General features: G+C 30.0%; 1 protein-coding gene and 1 long non-coding RNA gene across 8 annotated transcripts; one reads left to right on the forward strand and one right to left on the reverse strand.

Moving 5' to 3' along the window:
* Positions 1-21,645, reverse strand: LOC117156609 (antichymotrypsin-2-like). Of its 7 annotated transcripts, XM_076618139.1 has the most exons (10): positions 21,504-21,645; positions 17,235-17,356; positions 16,944-17,126; positions 16,607-16,817; positions 16,255-16,469; positions 15,981-16,166; positions 15,775-15,910; positions 5,387-5,496; positions 4,285-4,361; positions 3,878-3,965 (listed from the first exon to the last, which is right to left on the reverse strand). In XM_076618139.1, the coding sequence occupies exons 1-10, from the start codon at positions 21,511-21,513 to the stop codon at positions 3,893-3,895; spliced, it is 1,323 nt and encodes a 440-aa protein (XP_076474254.1). In that variant the 5' UTR covers positions 21,514-21,645; the 3' UTR covers positions 3,878-3,892. The 7 variants fall into 7 exon arrangements, with proteins under 7 accessions (XP_076474255.1, XP_076474256.1, XP_076474254.1 ...); XM_076618140.1 differs by lacking the exons at positions 3,878-3,965; positions 5,387-5,496; positions 15,775-15,910; ... (4 more) ...; positions 17,235-17,356; positions 21,504-21,645 and adding exons at positions 1-616; positions 916-1,051; positions 1,120-1,305; ... (2 more) ...; positions 2,084-2,266; positions 2,375-2,496; XM_076618141.1 differs by lacking the exons at positions 3,878-3,965; positions 4,285-4,361; positions 5,387-5,496; ... (5 more) ...; positions 17,235-17,356; positions 21,504-21,645 and adding exons at positions 1-616; positions 916-1,051; positions 1,120-1,305; ... (3 more) ...; positions 2,375-2,496; positions 3,717-3,815.
* LOC143302620 (uncharacterized) lies at positions 8,595-13,976 on the forward strand. Its single transcript, XR_013058253.1, has 2 exons — positions 8,595-8,900; positions 8,999-13,976. It is a non-coding gene; the product is annotated as an uncharacterized LOC143302620 (long non-coding RNA).
* Positions 21,646-21,717: the final 72 nt, after the last annotated feature.

The following is a 21,717-nucleotide window of genomic DNA, read 5'->3' on the forward strand; positions in this document are numbered from 1 at the left end:
TTTCATTTAGATAAGTTTACATTTATTGTGAGACAAGGTATTATTAGAATGCTTATAACTACGGAGCATACGCATTAACACTTTACCGACCGATAGCCTGTTAATCGGTTTTTTGTTGCCGACATTTACCGACCGATAGCTTATTAATCGGCTTTTTATCGCTGACAATCTTTCTCATTATTTGAACAGTAATTTGTTATTTAGTACTAAGATACCTTGCTCAGTTGCGTCAGTTGCGTTGATTTGTAAGCTCCAACAGTTTTATACCAATTTGAAAAACTTACCGTTCGCGATGAACGAAAAGAATGGTATTGGAAAGTCTAAACCGAAACAGAGCCGGCGCCAGAGAGAATCGGCGCTTGAGCTGCCGGTCGAACGTGCGTATGCCGTTGAACCGCTAGCGGACAGTAAAGTGTTAATTATCACATTATTATGATATTGCTATTATGACACTACTGTCCTTAGAGTTTGGGTTCGTTAACAGAACCGCAGAATAGTGAAAGTATCATATCATTTTCCTTTCCAACATTCATAGTTTTTATGATATAATAAAAGAAAGGCTTATCAATTTTCATCCTCGTCCTGTAAGGAGCACACCTGAAATCCATCATGGGATCTGGAACAGAATTATGCCAAACTTTTATACTAATAAACCAAACTATTATATATTAATATATTATTGCACATTAATTAAAAACATATTATAGGAACATAATTTGTAAGGAACAACAATAGAGCAACAGGAACGATGTGAAGAAAATATTTTCACGTTCGCTACCGGTTGAAATAAATAATAAGAAACTTCTTGTCATATTACATTACTTTTTGAATATTTTCATACCTAGTACTTGCACAAAGTGATATTCTGCTTAATTTACACGTAAACTCCATAACATAGCATGTTTATTCACTTACCATAAACAGCGGCAGCTTCACTTCCTTCTTCATTCACTTCAATGTATGCCTTTTGTATAACATCACTGATATGCAAATTTTCACCATCAGCAATCTCAGAAAAATCAGCAGTAGTAAACGCATCAGTCAAACCCATCTACATAGAATAGCAATTAAAATATAGAAAATAGTTATCTGTAAATGAATTACACTTTATATATATACCTCTTTTAAAACATCATTGAGTTCAAGCATACTTTCCACCTTGAACTTTGGTAACCATAATGCCGCTTCTATCTCATGTCCTTCACTTAGAATGTTCGTTAAACTTGTACTTTGTAATTTTTTCGCAACATCAGGCAAACCATCAATTTCACTTGGAAGAATTATGATCATACTCAATTCGTCACCCTAGAAAATTTAATTGCTTCTTTTCGTATTTCGAAAAGTTTTATAAGGCAGCACCTTCTTTTTATACATTAGTGCCTTTTCCTTCTAAACTTACCTTGTATGGTATTTCAATGAATCTAGCATTTAAATCTGCAAGTCTTCCAAGTTTATATTTACCATGTCTATACATTGTAGGAACATCTTTTACTTCAACTTTACTAATGTGAAATGGCATGTCGCTAGTCGATTTAGGATCGAACTTATCTTTCCATTGGCCTTTAAAATATATTGCATTGACAAGTACTAACCTTGTCGTGTCATCTAGCATTTCTGTTTTGCAAAAAACATTCATAACAACATAAAACTTTATAGTATGATTGACCATATTGAAGTTAAAATGCATTCAATCTAAATTTTCTATAGTCTTTACATCGTAATGAGTAAAATAAACATATACAAACCAGCACTTATAAGCTCTTTAATGAGATTATTTGTATTTTGTTCGACCCAACTATTAATAATATTTGCAGCTTCTTTGTTTCGAGCAAAGTTTACCAATTGAGAAGCAGAGCGGAAGTAAACTTCTGTTAAATTTTTGTAACTTGGTTTCAAATTTAAACTTGCTGTTACGAAGACTTTATTTGCAATAACCAGTTTATTGTCTTTAAAACTCTATATTAAAACAGTTAAAAAATATCATATAGCGTAAAATAATACATTTGTTATTTTATATTAATAAATTTACAATTCAAACTATACGTTAAAATAATAAAAGCAGAGGGATGTGAGAGATACCTACGTTGAGATTATCAATAAGTGACTGATAACCAGATGTAGCAAGACTCTCTGATGTTGGCAGATGAAGTACGTTTCTAAACTGGGCTTCTGTATTTCCACGAGCTCCACAAGCAGCCATAGCAAGAACAACACTTGCACTTAAAGGGGAAATTATAAGGTTGCCAGGATTGTATTGTACCACAGTCTGAAAACCATTTGCATCTCTATAATTTATTCATCTTCGATCATTTGCAGGATGCATAAGCATTTCATAAACAGTATTTAGAATAAATTTTAAATTTCGCTATTTTACCTTGAAAAATGAAGAACTAAATTGATCTGCACCTTCCAAAACGGAGAGCAGTGCTTCAACATTTTTTTCCGCCTTTGACATAGTTATTAGGGCAGATGCCACCAATCAGAAACTTCTTATTACTAGAAAAATTTGGTAACAAATTGTTGTTAAAAACTGGCAAGGTAGATTGTATTATAAATCTTAATAATAGGTCTCTTGCTACGTAAACTTTGAAGATTGTGCAAAATAAGTATGCGCTTTTTTAAACACATCTGGTGCACAGCTTGTACGCTTCCTTATTACCATACCCTTGCTTTCAAAAAGAACTTCTCAAATATCATGTCTGTTCCTGAATAATTCCCAGTTATGTGAATATTTAGACTGACTTCTTATCGTCCGCGTAAGGAGGTTTGCTCGCGTGCAGGGATATTTTGGTCGACTTTAATTAGCAATAACTAAAAAACTTAGCCGAAAACACAATTTTTTTATTCACGATTTTCGTCTTATTTCGGCTCCAGGAGTCACCTCCTAAATTTTTGGAAACCTGCAGTCCAACAACCTGTATATAACTTTTTCGCAGTGAAATATCTAGCATACACCCAACAAAAATATCAATAAAAAAACAGTAAGTTTTTAATTAATATCATTAAAAAATATACTATAAAAGACATAAACTAGTAAAAGATTAACATTATTACTTGGAAGTATCATTGCACCGTAAAAATGTTACAGCCAATAAATCGAAGAGATAATCAATCGGGTCTTGAGACTTAAAGACAACATTATTCACACAGTAGATATCTCGGAAATAACAACAAGGTGTCGTTTAGAAATACGTATTTCTGATACACACTAGACTCCTTCGCTTGTTGTCCTTTGATATAAAAATAAAAGTGACGAAGATTGAATGTATATAAGGAAAATGATTACTTGAAGAGGAAGGTTTAAACGAGGATTAATTGATTTCATTGACTATCGAAGAGAGATTATGTATAGTTTAAAGAGTACTCGACTTACGCATTTATCAGTAATAATACTGCAGATTTGTAAGCTTTTTTTGTTACGTAAGGAGGCAACATAACCGTTTGATAACAACATTTTAAAAGGAAGTTCAAACATTTTAAAAGTGACCGTGACCTCTCTAGTGATATCTTCTTTCTGTCTCTCATCACGGAAATTAGTATTACATACTTGTCATTTGATGAAATATGTTATGAACATATAAATATGTATAATTCATATACACATGATGTCAAAAAATTTATCTGACTCAATGAAATAAAAACATAAATAATCCATAATAGGTATGTTTACCAAATTGTAAGCATTGCACAAATGGCACATTTCCCGTATAATATACCTGTTGACACCTTCTTTAAAGAATAAAAATACATTCGCTTCATCTGTGCATACTTTCACTACTGCGTACGCTGTGCTGGGTACGTGTGTATATGGGCACTGTGTTAGAAACTGCCCACAATTCGATGAATCGTAGTGTTCGACAGGTCAATTAATTCATAGTTGCAGTTTGAAGCGCTAATGCTTGAAGTGAGGATCGAATGACACTTGCGCATGAGTAATAAAATAAACGCTGAGAAATTTGACGAACCTTAAATAGTAATAGAAAGAAGCATTGGAGTTGGAAATAAAATATTTTTTCCAGCTTAACTACGTGAAATAAAAAATGTATAGATATAATGTATGATATTAAGATAATTATGCTTTATAAAATATTTTCGTCATTACGTAACAAATTGAATTTATTTTTTAGTAATAGTCAGACTACTAAAAGTAAATTGGAATTCTATAGATTATTTAACAAAATTATTTTGTAATTTATTTGATTCGCTATTCGTATATACTTACAAAAAAGTGTTTTAAATAGGCGAGATGAGAAATAAAGAAAAATATAATAAAAATGGCTTTACCTAATAAACTGTGGTACTGCAGTTGCTGAGTGTCTGGTTGGAAATGATCCCAAATAGTATCTTCTGGGTCTTGCTAGCTACAAAGAAAATAGTTACATCTATATGTCGAAAATGAGGTAATCGATAAGATTATTCGTGAAATTCTTGAAACAAAAGTGTATTGTGTGTAATATGGATTAATTTTTCCAAATGGATTAATGGAACGGTAAATGGTGTACAAAAATTTCTCTTGTGAGAAAGGAGGAAGAAATTTACTTCTTGATTGCTTTCGAGTATTAAAGAAGATATTTATAATGAAACATTTTAGATCTTTCTATGTACACGTATATGTATTATTTAAATACGTTTAATCAAATATAATAGGTGACGTCAATTCTTTGATTCTATTTTTATCAAAACATTCCTCATGATTAGGATTTTCCTGACAAAGTTCGCACCCATAGGTTAGTTACCGTGATCGTTGTGGGCTGCGGTTTGACGGGCAAGGTGGTGGCTTTGGTTTATCATCGCAACACGGTGCACTAGGATCCCATAAATAATATTTTTCTTGTGAATATTCTTGCGTTTGTATTTTAAAAAAGTGGCGCAAAAATAATTAAACGATAATTAAACTATGATTTAAAAGGTACGAAAGAAAGGAAAAGAAAAAGGGACATTGTTAAAGAAAAAGTTTCCTATTATAGAAAATATTTTTGATCATATAAAAATAATAAATATTAATAAACGGTTTTCTCGGTTTTAAGTTATTAAAGGTATATGCAGTATCTCTTTATATCATCTTTATCTATAAATATCTTTATGTGTCTACATATATACTGTTGACGAAGGAGTACAATAATGCAAATTTAAGGTGAATGCAATACATTTATTGTGAGACAAGGTATTATTAAAATGCTTATAACTACCGAGCAAACGAATTAATTATCACATTACTATGATATTGCGATTATGACATTAGTGTCCTTAGACTTTGGGTAAAATATTGGCGCAATAATGATTAAACGAAAATTAAACTATGATTTACGAAGGGTACGAGAGAAAGGTACGTAAACAGAACCGCAGAATAATGTTTTTAAGGATCATCAACCTGTCCACTGAGTACCTTTACGATGTCTTGATAGTCTCTTTGGTTTTGATAAACAGCATAATAGAACGGCCGATCAATTTTCATTGGAGTCATACTGGGAAACTTGTCAACTGTAATTATTATTCCTGGAACAAATTTTATATAAGCTTCTTCGTTGAAAATGACAACGTGAGTTCGTGCTCGCCATCCATATGCAGATGCGTTAGTTATAAGAAATAGTAACTAGAGGATGATCCTAGTTACAATCGATAGATTTAATCGATAGGCTTAAGATGCCTTTTTTGTTTTTATCCCTAGTTTTTGTAAGCGCGTTTTGGCTCAGAACAGTGTGATAGATTTATCCATTCAATAAAATAATAACTATTCTGATCTTACCTCTGAGTATAGAAATAACAACATTTTTTAATACCGTTTTTGCAAATGTACAGATCGAACTGAATCTCTACAATTTCTAGGATATCCTAATGTACCATAGAAGAAACGATTCTGCATAACTTTTTCCTATACATGTAACCGCCGCACAGTGTTAGTTTCCGAGTTGTCCGACAAAGGCTGTTGGTACCGGTGATTAATTCTGCGTATGATTATGTGTTCGTGGCAGCATATGCATCAGTATTGTGGCCGGCAGCATTACGACGACCGGATAAAATAACATCTGAGGCCAACTTACTGCTTGAGTCTTTTTTATAATTAAAACGATTTTGGTTAGAAGTCATATAATCTTCCAACTTATATGATAGACTTCCAACCTTCACATGTAATCCCACGTACTTCAATTTTATCAGTATATAGATCGGTCAAATTCATCAACTTCATAAAATAGAAATTAAAAAATAAGAAATAGTTGTCTTTACATGAGTTACACTATATATATATCTCCGCTGCAACCTCATTCTCTTTAAATTTACTTTGCACCTTGAACTTTGGTGTATATTTCCATGACTTACAATGTTGCTTAAACTTATATTTTCCTATTTTTTCTCAACATCGGACAAACCTTCAACTTCGTTTGGAAGAATTATAAACATACTGAAATCTGGATGCTACAAGATTTATTTGCTTCTTTTGCATTTCACGAAGTTTTACAAAGAAGCAGCTTCTTTTTACACATTATTGACTTTTTCTTCTAAATTTACCTCGTATGGTATTACAACGAATCTAGCATTTAAATCTGCAAGTGCTCCATATATGTAATTACCTCCTACATACATTGTAGGAACACTTTTTACTTTGACTTTACTAATATGAAATGGCATATCGCTAGTCGACTTAGAGTCGAACTTATTTTTTCATTCGCATGTGAAATATACTGCATGGACTATGAATATCATTGTCGTGTAATCTAGAATTTCTATTTACAAAAAACATTAATAACAACATAAAACTACATAGTATGATTGGCCATATTGAAGTTAGAAAGCATTCAATCTAAATTTTCTATAGTATTGTCTTTACATCGTAATGAATAAAATAAACATATACAAAAACAGTTATAAGCTCTTTAATCAGATTATTTGTATTTTGTTTGAACCAACTATTAATAATATTTGCAACTTCTTTATTTCGAGCAAAGTTTACTAATTGGGAAACAGAATAAACATCTGTTAAATTTTTGTGACTTCATTTCAAATTTAAACTGGCTGCTACGAAAACTTTATTCGCAACAATCAATTTATTGTCTTTAACACGTTGACAATTGCGCAAAGAATAACAGAGTACTGTCGGCGTTGCAGCCGTGAAAAAACATCGAAGCCTATGACTATGCTCTTGCAAGTGGGAGACGTCGAGGCCTACTGACCACTACATCATACAGGTGAATTTTTAATTTATGGCAACCTTAAGTGTTGATACTTTCTCTCCCCACAGCGGAGGGTGACGAAGGTCAGGTGGCCATCCCAAACGTTGGAATTCCACATTTTCTCACAAATCAACATATTCCCGATTTAATAATTTAATCTGATATAGTCAATTTTGTGGACAAAGAAATTCAGGAAAATATCAGTATATCGTATTAACCAGTATATCGCGCACGCACAATTATAACTTACCAAATGTCCAGCTGGACAAATCGTAAAGTACAAATTAAATAATAAAAAAAGAAGCAATTGTAGGCAGAATTCACTGCAGTGGGAAATGTTAATTTCTGTAACATATTCAAAAATCATCGAAAACCGTGAGATGAATGAGAGATAACAATAATTTCAGTATTCATTTTATCTATTTATTTAATTTTTCCCTTTCCGCTTCGGATGGCTTTCACCTAACAGACTTACATCCATACATAATCTTTATTCCACGTGTTTAAGTATAAAAAGTGTAACAATAAAAAGTACAAGTATAAAAATAATATATTTTAAGGACTATTAACGTGTCCATTGAATAACGTTACGATATTTTGATCTTCTGATTGACTTTTATAAATACTGTAGAAAAATGGTCGGTCGATTCTCATCATTGGCTTGAGCTGAGAAGAACTCGTAAGAACGAAGAGTATTGCTGAAACAAATTTTATGGAAATTATTATTGTTTTAAAGAAGTTGTTTAAAAAAGGGAGAATATATAGGATTATATATAGGATTTATTTAATTTTCCGAAATGTATATATAATTTCTAGTATAAGAGCAAAATAATCCAAATTTAAAGTGAATGCAACACATTTATTGTGGAACAAGGTATTATTAGAACTTATAACTACGGAACACACGAATTAATAATCGCATTATTATGACACTACTGTTGTTAGATTTCGGGTTCGTTTACAGAACCGCAGAATAATGGTAGATTAATATCATTTTCCTTTTCATCGTTCATAGTTTTTATGATATAATAAAAGAATGGCTGATTAATTTTGAACTCCCTTATATTACGAGCCATTTTCTTCATAATAAGCAAACCTGAAACAGAGTTATGCCGAACGTTATGTGTAAGTGTATGAATAGAGCAGAAACAGCGATATGAAGTAAACATATACACGTTCGCTACCGAAAGTCACACATGCGTACATATTTGAAAGCACTAAGAAGCTCCCAAAGCTCACTGTTTCATATCTGTGACGGAATATTATCTAAATATTGATATTTGGAATATGGAAAGCCACTGTTTCCTTGAACGACTATGATGAATGTGTTAATATTGAAAGTTTATTGTAAATCATGACAATTATTAATGAAGCTGCTGCAATCTCGGATTTCAACGACATTTACAATATGTTGCAGGAATCAACATTTTGAACAACTTTTTCCTCTGCATGTTACCATCAGACTCTCTAGTTTTCGAGATGTTTACAGAAACTGTCGGTAGCGCTACAGTGAATAGTACCTATAATTATTCGTATGTACAGCGCATGCGTTAGAATTAGTTGTCAGTCATCATGCGGTGGTTGGATAAACTGACACCCAATCCTATATATACTTTAAACAAACGATGAGAATCAGGATTGAGTCAGGTGTCAATTTATCCGGTCGGCAATCAATATCAACGCTTGAACTGTCACAGACGCACAATTGTAGGAAGCAAGTAGTGTGAGCGTGTAAGGGCTCCGCTTTGTGACCGACCGCGCCATTCCTGGAGTATAGAACTCATACTGGCTTCGCTGATAGATGTTCGTTAATTATCGTCTACTTTCAGGCGTCCACTGCCTGGGGAACGGCGCGTGACTAATTGTAGGAAGCAGTCACTCCAGTCGTACCGAGAGCTTTTAACAAATATCTCTGAAACTAATACTTGGCGAAAACAAGAAGTTATTTAAAACCATACTGCCGACAACATAGTAAACAATCATCGAAATGCAATGAAGGCCGCAGCATCCTAAATAATTACCTGAAACATTCTTCGCAAACGATGTTAATAAGAAACATTTATAATACACAACAGTACAATTGTCTTAATTCGATGAAAATTGAAATTTAGGGTGCAAAGTATGTGTAAGAAACAAAATTGGAGAACTTTTAATCGTTTCTACGATGTTGATAATATTATGGGAAAATGAATAATAAACAGAAAATTTCAATTTTATAACTGGATTATAATAACATCGTAATTTCCAAAACAAAGTATATCTAGATCTAGTGGTTCGTATATTGAAATAAGTAAAATATTAGACTAATCCCTAATTGATATTTTCCTCTATATCATTTGTCTACAAAATTAGCTGTATCAGGTAAAATTCTTAAATCGAGAATACGTTGATTTATAAGAATCAAATGGAGCATTATGTATATTAATTTCGTACCTCAAAATCGTGAAGTACAAATTATACGGGTTGTGAAGCTAATTCGATGAATACCTTACCTTTTTAACTTAATGATCGCTTACTTTTTATTTGCTACTTAATTTTTTAAAAGTGCTCATACCGGAAGTCACAGACACATACACGCGCGCGTGTGCACTCGCAGGCACGCACACACGATATTTTTAAAATATTTGTAAATACAGTCATATTTCATTAAGCGGAAAACCTCTATAAGAGTATAAAACTCGATAAGGCAAAGCATCCATGATTTAAAGATTTTTCGGCCTTGAAATTCGAGTCAACCAAGGGACAATTGTACTATAATATTGTAAAGAATCTTGTTTTGTAAAGTGTACAAATACACATATGTATAATGTAAGTACATAATCAGTAATGCATACAGTTAACATAATGCATTTCAACTTATAAAGCAGCAAATTAAAAAGAAGTTAATCGCGATACAAGCACGTTGCAACTAACTTTACACATCTGCAACTGATCATGCTTTTAATTAATAATTAATTAATTAATAATTAATTTCAATCCTGTCAGTGACAAGATTGAAATGATCTGTAAATAAAAACGTAATAGAATGAACATTTCCTCCAATAAATAAATGAACAATGTTGCATATGTACAATGAACGACAATATTTATTTGATTTTATAACACTTTTTATTCTATTCAGGTAACAATAACATTACTGTAACGTTATCAATGTGAAAGTTTAGGATGCAATAATATATCCCTTAAAAATCTTTGTTCCCTGTTTAGATGATAGCATAGATGAACAGACGATTCACTGATATCTTCTCTGGAATTTCAACAATTTCTAGCTATAGTACTGTAATTAATACTGAAACAATGGCAGCAAATAACTATGCCTATAATAGCAATAAAGTGATTTATATATTTCCCCTGTAACTATATCTATATCTATGTATCCTTTAATAATCCAATATACCCTAAAATTTGCAAACAATTTATACGCATTCTCAAGGTATGTACAAAGAAATAAGGTAACAGTTAAATTAATCAAAAACTGGATCTTCGACAAGACCATGAAATATTGAAATAAGATTATTTTTTGTTCCCAGATTTGTAACGATTTTGAGGATACTATAAAAGAAAGGATGGTTAATCATCATTTGCATTATTGTCACTGAAGACTGTAATACTGCAAAGAAACCTGGAACAAATTGTATAATGATCGTAATAATTTCAATTGAACAAACGCTATTTCCAATTTTTCCTTTTACTCTTCCTATGTGGCACGACATGAATTGAACGATAATGTATTATATTATGAAGACACCATGAAGAAAAGAAAAGACAAAAAATTTGTACATGACCTATGAATAAACTCCTTACAAACAAACGCAAAAATGTTTGATAATAAAAGAAGATACGAACGAGAGCTATTTTATTTCAGCATTTCAAAAATAAACAATACGTGTATACATGGAACCAAAAAAAGCACAAAAATCTGACTGTTAATTATATTATATAATTGCGAATCAAGGTTTAGTTAGCAGTCCCTTGAAGATCCAAATTTGCAAATCAACGTTATAATGTTGAATTGCAAAATAAAAAGGTCTATCAATTTTGAAGACTAAAGTTGGATGTGAAAGTCTGATATAAGAAAGAAAGATATAAAACCTAAAAAGGACAAATATTATACATGAATAAATGCTGTAAATATACACTGATATTGCCAATACCAATATACACGTATTTTTCTTGTAACAACAAAAAGTAGTGATATGTATAGACCAAAGAATGAATGCAAACATTATTTGGACAAATGTAAAATTAAATTCTGAATTTACTTAACACGGATCATATATATCAGAAGTAATTTACACGCTAGGAAGTGAATTTTTTAAATTAGTCGAAATGATATTGTTTTTTGCGATTTTGCTTTAAATGAACATAAAATTTCGATATTAAAACATCTGTCGTATAAAATAAGAAGCAACGATTGAACTTGATAAACTTTTGGAAATGGTTCGAATTTGTTTCACATGCGCAGCAGTGCAGGAAGATCTAGAATATATAGATTAAGGTTTGCATTTTTACTCCATGAAAGCAAAGCCAAGCCATGAAACCAAGAAGTAGCGGAATCATCTAATGTATTTCTGACTTATTCATAAATTTAAGATTTATTTAATAAAAAAAGGTACTTGATGAAGAAATAGAAAGCGAATGCAGCTTATTCATAAAAGATAATATTATAATTTGTCATACTAATTTGAGAACCAATGTTTTATAGGATAGAAAATTAGAACGTTATCAATAAAAGTGAAGCAAGAGCTGCTAGAAAATCAGTAAATCCATCTACTCGAAACAAATGTGAGAACAAAAATTTGAAATGTAGAGTATTTGCATCATTTGTTGTTAGCATTTATTTCTTAATAATTTCACTGCTTAGAAGGTTGTTTCTAAATCGAAACAGTTGAACTTACGATCGTCCCTCAACAACTAAAACGTACTATGGAATATTGCTCAAAATTATATTGGAAAATTGATTTATCTTGGTAAATTTTGGAACATTCTAATAGATTGTTAACGCGTTAGTGAGATGTAATAACCGAAAAATATAATTTCAATATCAAAGGTACCAACTTATGCATCTTTGAAAATGAAAAAAGAAACGATATAAACAATTATATACATTATAAATAACACATGATATAATACATGAGTAAGTCTAATTTGGTAAGTTTTATACCAATGTTTCAAAAGTGATTTTTAAATATACAGAATGTTCCACGAAATAAAATGTTCCAGCGACACATTGCATAACGTGCGATTGTTTTTTGGAGGTGAAGATAATATCGATTCTATTCTTTTAAATGGAGTCATGTGTCTTTTGTACAGTAGTTCATATATATTTTTTTTAAATACTGCACATAGATATTGAAATGTTTTCATTAGAAAAAAAAAGAAACAAAATATACAAAATATAAAGAAAACTATAATAAGCAGGCATGAAGATATAATAAATAGTATATTACAAGCTGTTATAACAAAGAAAATAATATGTTAATAAAGTATGCGATAGCGTGATAGCAATATGTTGCATTTGTCAAATACTCGACATTTAAATTAATGCAATAAGAACAGAGTACAGCATAGTAAAAAAATAAATCAAATTTTCTGAAGACAAGACAAAATCCTTATGTATTGAGTCTTGATTGCTTTGCATATTAAATTGTAAAAATAAATAAGGAGCAATTTAATGGTTAAAGGAAGCAAGTTAAATTTAAATATGTTACAAGGAACTAAATATAATAAAGTGATAGAACCATAAAGTAGAGATGAAAATTTTTAATAAAATACAAATTATATTGTTAACAATAAGTTAAATTCATGATACACATAAAATAGGAAAGTCTTATTTCTTCTTCCATATATATGCTTCATAGTGTTACATGATCTTTTAATGGCATTGCGCGATTTCCTTTGATCAAATAATGTTAATATAATGTATTTTAAGATGTGATATGAATGAGGACAACTTTCTCCACGTATAAACACTCATCTATTTAAATCAGTCGATCCAGTCAAGAAACTTGTTATGTTAATTGTTAATTATGTAAATTGGCAGAGATTGGCAGAACAATCCACGATATGGTGTATGCTGTTAATCCCTAATTTGATGTTTAATAACGTAAAAAAGTGGGAAAGACGTAGAGATCCATTATACAGTGTAAAGTCGATATATTATCTATTTAATTTTCAAGGTAAAGAACGAAATTACGATATAGATACGATATTCATTAAGAACAAAATCACATTGTCGTATTTAACGATCGACAGGAATGGTCGATCGACGTGGAACTCAATGGGCTTCGGCGGTGACCAAATGCTCGAAAGAGGCCTTACACTGAGACCTGCCACAAGTAATTAATAGTGAATTATTCATTTGAGCCACAAGCTCGAACTAAATAGAGGAAGAATTGGATCACTACAATGTGCTATGTTATTATATCAAAATTAAGGTATGCGAAATGATATTATTGGAAAACCATTAAACTCATAATATAGAAGATTTTGCTATATTAGAGTGAATGTGAAGAAAGGAAAAAGAGCGAAGAAATTGATAGTACGTATAATTCTTGACAAGAATAGACAAGTAATTGACTGAAATAAAAACATATAACATAATCAAGGAAATCACGCAGTTGTCTCGCAGTCAATAACGCGGCCTTTGAAGAGAACTACGTTGTCATCCCGTGATGTAATTGCATAAAAGAATGGTCCATTTACTCGAAACTCTTCTAGGGAAGGAGACAAGAAGAGCGCAATCTCCATTTCTGTCGAAAAAAATTGTATACTATTATCAATTAGAAGAAAAACATTTCAACCAAATTCGTTTCCACTAGATTCGTCCATCTTCCTCCCTCTTTTTCTATTTTCGATTTATGTGATTTTGTTAATAATTATAATAGTTATGATTCGTGATTAATATAATTATCATCTAATTAAGGGGACAATGTAAGTATAATTAGATGAATATTTATTGCAGACTCAGCTATACTAAGGTACACATACTACATCCTTGAAATCCAACATTATTAAAAACTTGCATTTTGAAAAACACTTCTAATATATAGTCAGAATAAATTATTTACTGACAATATAAATAGTTCGCTTAATATGTAGTCAATATATACTTAGCTTCTTTACTGATAATATCTCCATATTACTTTTCACTAAACGATTAAGATATTGTATAAAATAAACTATTACGAAACATAAACATGTGAAAACACATAATAACAGACTATTAAATATTAATGCAAAGAATTGTACATTTAGAAATAATAGGAAGCATGCTGTTTCATGCAGGAAACCAAACATGAGGAAACATTTTGAACTATTGTGTACACACATAAACATGTTATAGTTATATAATTTTTGATATAATAGATTTAAACTTATGCAGAGAAAATAAATACATATACGCATATTTACATAGCTTGCAAAAAATTAGGAAGAACATACATGCAAATTTTTATTAATTAGACTGAAATATTAAAATATGAAATAATAATACTAATAAACATTCTCTCCAAACTATTCAAAAGCTCAAAAGAATCATAAATTAAGCAAAAATTGAAACCAAGCAAAATACTGTTATTTTATGTGATAAATTTATGTGTTTTTGTATACTTATCATGTAATATATCATATATAATAACATGATATTGTTATAATATTAACTGTATTACTTTAATTTTTTCAGTTCTTCTATTTTTATTCATATGTCACTTTTATATTTCCAAATTACTCAACACCTCTCAATAGTAAATATTATTATTGACATAAATAAATTTAGTATCTTTTGAAAAGATACTGAAAATGTTTGGTTCGTTAGTACAAAGTGCAGCTCTCTGTGGGATGGAAATCTGGAGGCAACAGGGAGATGGAAGGATAGATTGAATCCAAAGAAAATGTATGAAATGAATCTTAGGCTTAGGTAGAAACATACCGAATTATATAATAATGGAGAAATACAAAATGTAGAACTGCACATCAGGACAATGAGAAAGGCTTTAAATTATAAAGAATGGGTAAGAGAGTCAGAAAACAAGATAGTGGTAGAATGTATAGAAGAAAAGAAGTAAGAAGGAGAAGAAGAGGAAGAACAAAAGGAGAGGAGGAACAAAAAGCAAAGAGAAAACTGAGAAGGAATACAAAGAGATAGTTTGAAAAGTGATGAAGAAGGCTATATACAAGGAGAGAAGGAAGGCAATGGAGGATAACAGATTCCAAGTACAACAAAAAATACATTGGACTGGTGTAGAGAAAAAGGAGATGGAGAAAGGCAGAGGAGTAAATTTATACAGGGGCAGAGGAGAAAATTCAGAGCCAGAGATAATCAAAGAAGATTTTTGTTTTCATCTTCTTTTCTTAGTTTGCTAAGGATATTACACTATCGCCTTGTAGAAAATATGATTAGATATAAAATTAGTCTAAGTAATCATTAGACAACTAGATATCATCCTCTAACCAAGAAGCCAGAGCAGTAAGAAATAAATAAAAAAATAATTTTTGTATAATATTACATTATTTTTTTAATATTTTCATATCTACTATCTGTGCAAAGTGATATCTTATGTAATTTAAATATAAACTGCATAACATAGAATGTTTATTCACTTACCAGTTGCAGCAGCAGCTTCGCTTCCTTCTTCATTTACTTCAATGTATGCCTTTTGTATAACATCACTGACATACAAAGTTTCATCAGCAATCCCAGAAAAATTAGCACGAGCAGTAAATGCATCAGTCAATCCCATCTACACAAAATAAGAATTAAAATACAAGAAATAGTTTTCTGTACATGAATTACTCTTTATATATATATACCTTTTTTAAGACATCATTAAGTTGAAGCTTACTTTCCACCTTGAACTTTGGTAACCATAATTCTATTTCCTGCTCATACCCTTGACTTAGAATGTTCGTTAAACTTGTATTTTGTAATTTTTTCTCAACATCAGACAAACCATCAATTTCATTCGGAAGAATTATGATCATACTCAATTCGTCACCCTAGAAGATTTATTTGCTTGTATTTCACAAAGTTTTACACAGAAGCAGCTTCTTTTTGTACATTACTGACTTTTTCTTCAAAACTTACCTTATATGGTATTACAACAAATTTAGCATCTAAATCTGGAAGCACTCCATATCTATAATTACCTTTCCTATACATTGTGGGAACATTTTTTACTTCAACTTTACTAGTATGAAATGCCATATCGCTAGTCAACTTAGGGTCGAACTTATCTTTCCATTGGCCTTTAAAATATACTGCATTGACAAGTACTAATTTAGTCAAGTCATTTAGCATATCTGTTTACAAAAAAAACATTGATAATAACATAAAACGACATAATGTGGTTAGAAATACTGAAGCTAGAATGCATTCAATCAAAAATTTCTATAGTATTTTCTTTATACTTTAATAAATAAAATAAACATATACAAACCAGCACTTATAAGCTCTTTAATGAGATTATTTGTATTTTGTTCAACCCAACTATTAATAATATTTGCAGCTTCCTTATTTTGAGCAAAGTTTACCAATTGAGAAGCAGAGCGGAAGTAAACTTCAGTTAAATCTTTATAACTTGGTTTCAAATTTAAACTTGCTGCTAAGAAGGCTTTATTTGCAACAGCCAATTTATTGTCTTTCACATTCTACATTAAAACATGAAAAAAATATTATATAGCATAGAATAATGCATTTGTTATTTATATTGATAAATTTACAATTTATACTATACATTAAATTAATAAAAGCAAAAGGTTGAGAGAGATACCTACATTGAGATTATCAATAAGTGACTGATAACCAGATGTGGCAAGACTCTGTGATGTTGGTAGATGAAGTACATTTCTAAACTGGGCTTCTGTGTTTCCACGAGCTCCATAAGCAGCCATAGCAAGAACAATACCTGCACTTAGAGGAGACGTAATAAGGTTGCCAGGATTATCTTGTACCACAGTCTGAAAACCATTTGCATCTCTATAACTTATTCATCTTCGATCATTTGCAAGATAAATAAGCAGTTCATAAATAGTATTTGGAATAAATTTTAAAGTGCACTATTTTACCTGGAAAAATGAAGAACTAAATTGATTTGCACCTTCCACAACGGAACGCAGTGCTTCAACATTTTTCTCTGCCTTTGACATTGTTATTAGAGCAAGAGCCACCAACCAGATACTTCTTATTACTAACAAAAATTTAGTAAAAAATTGTTATTAAAAACTGACAAAATAGATATGAAATTTGATATATGTATTACATATAATATTATTTTATATAATATTATTATCTTTATATATAAGATATATGTATATATATTATATGTAAAAATTAGGAGCTTTATGATTAAGTATTGCTTTAAATAATTTTGAACATTAAAAATTAAATTTACTATCAATCAATACATATATTACATGAAATAATAAATGACTTCTTCAAAGTTCTAGAATTTAACACCAATTAGAATTTAACGAAAATATTCTATGAGTTTAAAAATATTTTTAATACATTTTAATATATTGTATTATTTCATACAGATAATTTGTATATTATTTTGAACATTATCAGTAATCATTATCAAATACCAAACATTTCTTAATACAGTAATATCCGAAACCTAACTTATGAGCCGTTTAAAGCAAAAGCGGTGTAATTCAATCTTTCGTCTATTAGGTTTAACAACACATCTCGAGAGCGTAACCTTCATTGTCTTTTGTGCACAAGAGATGTAAGTATATCTTCATTAGTTTTTCGATGGATAACAGAATAACTGAGAATCGCCTATCCAGTCCCTTACAGAATTCTTACTTTATCTCTCATTATTCAGAAATCAATTTTTAATAATAATTAATGTACAAACATTGTGTAAGTTATGCAAATACCTGTAATTTCAAAGTTCAAGATACTTATAAAATTCAAGGTTTTACTACTCAAGGTTTTACTAAAAGATCAAGCGGCCGAGGTCAACAACTACGCGACATGATTAATGAAAACCAAAATGAAAGTTTCAAATAAAGTAGGGACAAGTTACAAACTTTGAAAACTAAATGTAAAGATACACATATTTTTTATAAATTCATCAATTAGAAATAAAGTATTTAAATAAATACGAACATTCGAAATACTTTACGTATTTCCAACAAGAATAATTTATATGGTTATTATTTAATTATAGAAATACTATTAACTTATTATATCGTCATTATTTAATCCTTTTTAAATACAAATTTATATGAATATTTATAAATTTAATAAACAAATCATAAATAAAAGATTAATTATATTATAGTTAACATATTTATAGTGTGCATATTTGCTATTTCCTTTGTAATCTTTACAATTCTTTATTTCTTTCGACTAACAGCAACTTTTACAAAAATTTACAAAGATCACCTTGTAAACTAACCCTTCTAATTTTTCAGAAAAGCTCAAGTCGTTTGTTTCAATTTCAAAAAAAGTTATTCCGTTTCAAAGGAGGTTCGAATATTAATAACTTCGTATGCGAATTGGATACGTATAAATTTACACCTCATGTTTCTTGTCTGATACAACCATATACCATTAATTACGTAAATTAACTCATAATATATACATTGTTTTAAATGAAGTAAACAATATTAATTGCTCATTGTAATAGTCCTAGATTAAATTAAACAAGACAAAAAAGATACTATATTGTTAAAAAATTATTAATTTAAGTGTTAATTACTTATTAATTATTTATATTATTTATAGTATTTTATCATTATTAAATATTCGGAGTATCCGCTGATAAAAATAAGCATATAAAAAATACTAAATTCAATTATGACAGCTTCTCGCGTGTCATACACTATACATACATGACATATATAGAGACGAAGATAATGTTTTCCGTAAATCTCACCGGGGAAAACCCATTAATTACATACGTGAATATGCATTGCAATAGACTTATTATTTTCAACGCGACTAATAATACCATGTAAACGCAGTGGAAATAATGATTTAACAATAATTAATATCACATTTACTACATTGCGCAGTCACGGTAATCAATATTATCATATGATATCGTACTATCGCTGTCAACGGTATTTATCGATGGACAAATTGCTTTTGTTTCGTAACACATTTTATGAATGTGACAAATATAATTGTTTTTCTAACGTAACAATTACGATTATCTTGATTTTATGTAAATTTTACAATTGTTAACGTAGATTATTATGTGAATATTTTTTAAGCATATTTATAAATATTTGTATAATAAATATTTATACATTAAGTTAATACTTTATATTTTACTATTTCAGCAATATACTTTTGTAATTCTGATGGTTTTACGTCTGAGATATTTCTGAATAACGTATGTGGTTATATACGTTAAAATTACAAATATGTAGATAATTATGAGTAAGAATGTTAGTTACCGTGTCAATAGATATTAAATATCCCTTCGTTGAAATATCTATTACACAAAGATTTACGAAGTTACTAAAAGTAGATATAGGATACATGCCTCGAGATCAATTTAACCAATCTAGATACGAATAAAACATAATTTATCTTGTGACATATTTAATAGCAGATTTTCTCAAATGAGAAAGAAACGCCACGATATTCGTATCGTCATCGAATGTGTGCGTTTTTCATCACTTTGAAACTTGATTACAGCAATCAGTATCGTATAATTATAAATAACTATATTATCGGTCAAAGAAACAGAAATTCCATGAAAAATGCAAATTTTATACGCATAAAATTCAACTGTTATTACTTATATTAATATTTTAATTAATTTCATTTTCCAATTCAGTTAACTAAAACGTTATTTTTAAAATATCATGTAAGTAACCCTAAATCAAGTTGATTAGTTTTCCTTAATACTTAACTATTTATGTATAAAAATGATGTATATAAATAAATATAATTACTTGCAAGATGAAACGATGAAAGGATATTCGTTCAAAAATTTCTTACTTACATGTAACATATACTCATAAAATTCTATACTCTTCCTATTCAAATACGTAATACGGAACGTAATACGGATTAGAAAATGGTATCAAACATAATGGACCTACACTTCGTTCATTATTCACTTATACAGCGGTTAATGACAGTGTTCGAACGACCTCTAAAATAAAATAACTTTTTAAAAATTTAACCAAATGACTTGAATTTTTGTTAGATGTTAGAAGAATTGGTTTAATACACGACATATAAAAAAATTTAGTAAAAATTGCAATTATTGGAATAAATAAAAAATAGTAAATATCTTGAGGAAAGTAATAAAAGACACTTCTTACAATATTTTTATCTATGCCTGTAATGAGAATTCAAACAATATGTTTCATACATTTATGTCAATTATACATATGAGAAATGTACATGCTAATATGTATGTACATGAAAATTCCATCGAAATCGGTTGATGCAGAAACAAGCGACAAACGTTGAAAGATGCAAGAATTTTTAAATTTATTTCAGTTATACGCCGAAAGTCGTGAAGAACTACGGTTTTCATCATTTTTTTACCGCTTGTAATTCACAGCAACGTTAATCAATTTTGATGAAATTTTCAGCATGTATGTAACTGGCATAAATTTACATAACTGACATATATGTATTATTTAAATTTTTATTACAAATTCAGATAAAGAAATCCTAAAAAGTGCCTTATTTTCTTCGCGATTTTGATCAGTTGTAATTTTTTCACAACTTTTTTACATATCATCTAGCAAACCAATTCTTCTAATTTCTAGACAAAATTTCTGCTTTTATTCTGCTTTAAAGAATTTTCGAACATTTTCTTAAGTCACTACATATTATTGTCACACATATATAGCTTTCACGCAATGAAAAGTTTAGCAGCCTATACCCAACAAAAACATCGATAAAACACAATAAGTTCTTATTTAATATCATTAAAAAGTATGCTATAAAAGACATAAACTAGTAAAAGATTATTATTTAGAAGTATTATTGCACCGTAAAAATATTAAGGCTGAAAGGTCGGAGAGATCATCAGTCTAGTCGTAAGACTTAAAGACAACATCTTTCTCGTACAATAGAAATCTCGAAAATAACAACGAAGTATCTTTTTGAAGTACGTATTTCTGACACACATTAAACTCGTTTGCTTGTTGTAATAACATCCATTGCTGTGAAAGTAGTATTACGAAGATTGATTGATTATACATAAAGAAAGTAATTACTTGGAGAAGGAGGTTTAAATGATTATTAATCGATTTGCATTAACTACCGAACAGAAATTGTGCATACTCGGCTTAATCCGGGGCGAGATCCGCGATAACCTACCTTCTCAAATACACATATATAAATTTACTTACATATACGCATAGTCGCGATCCACTCGTTTTACCGGTTAAACCTCTTCTAAAGTTAAACGCAGACTGCAAGAAGAATCGTCTGAACGAATATAAAAGCACGATTAACAACCTCAGGGAAATCCTGGCAGTGGGCAGAGCGAACCTACCAAGGATCGGTAACGAACGAACAGCCAATCACGATGTACGCATTCGATTGTCCGTAGAATCGTACAGA

The sequence above is a fragment of the Bombus vancouverensis genome, chromosome 4 (assembly GCF_051014615.1).
Source record: "Bombus vancouverensis nearcticus chromosome 4, iyBomVanc1_principal, whole genome shotgun sequence".
Taxonomy (NCBI): Eukaryota; Metazoa; Arthropoda; class Insecta; order Hymenoptera; family Apidae; genus Bombus; species Bombus vancouverensis.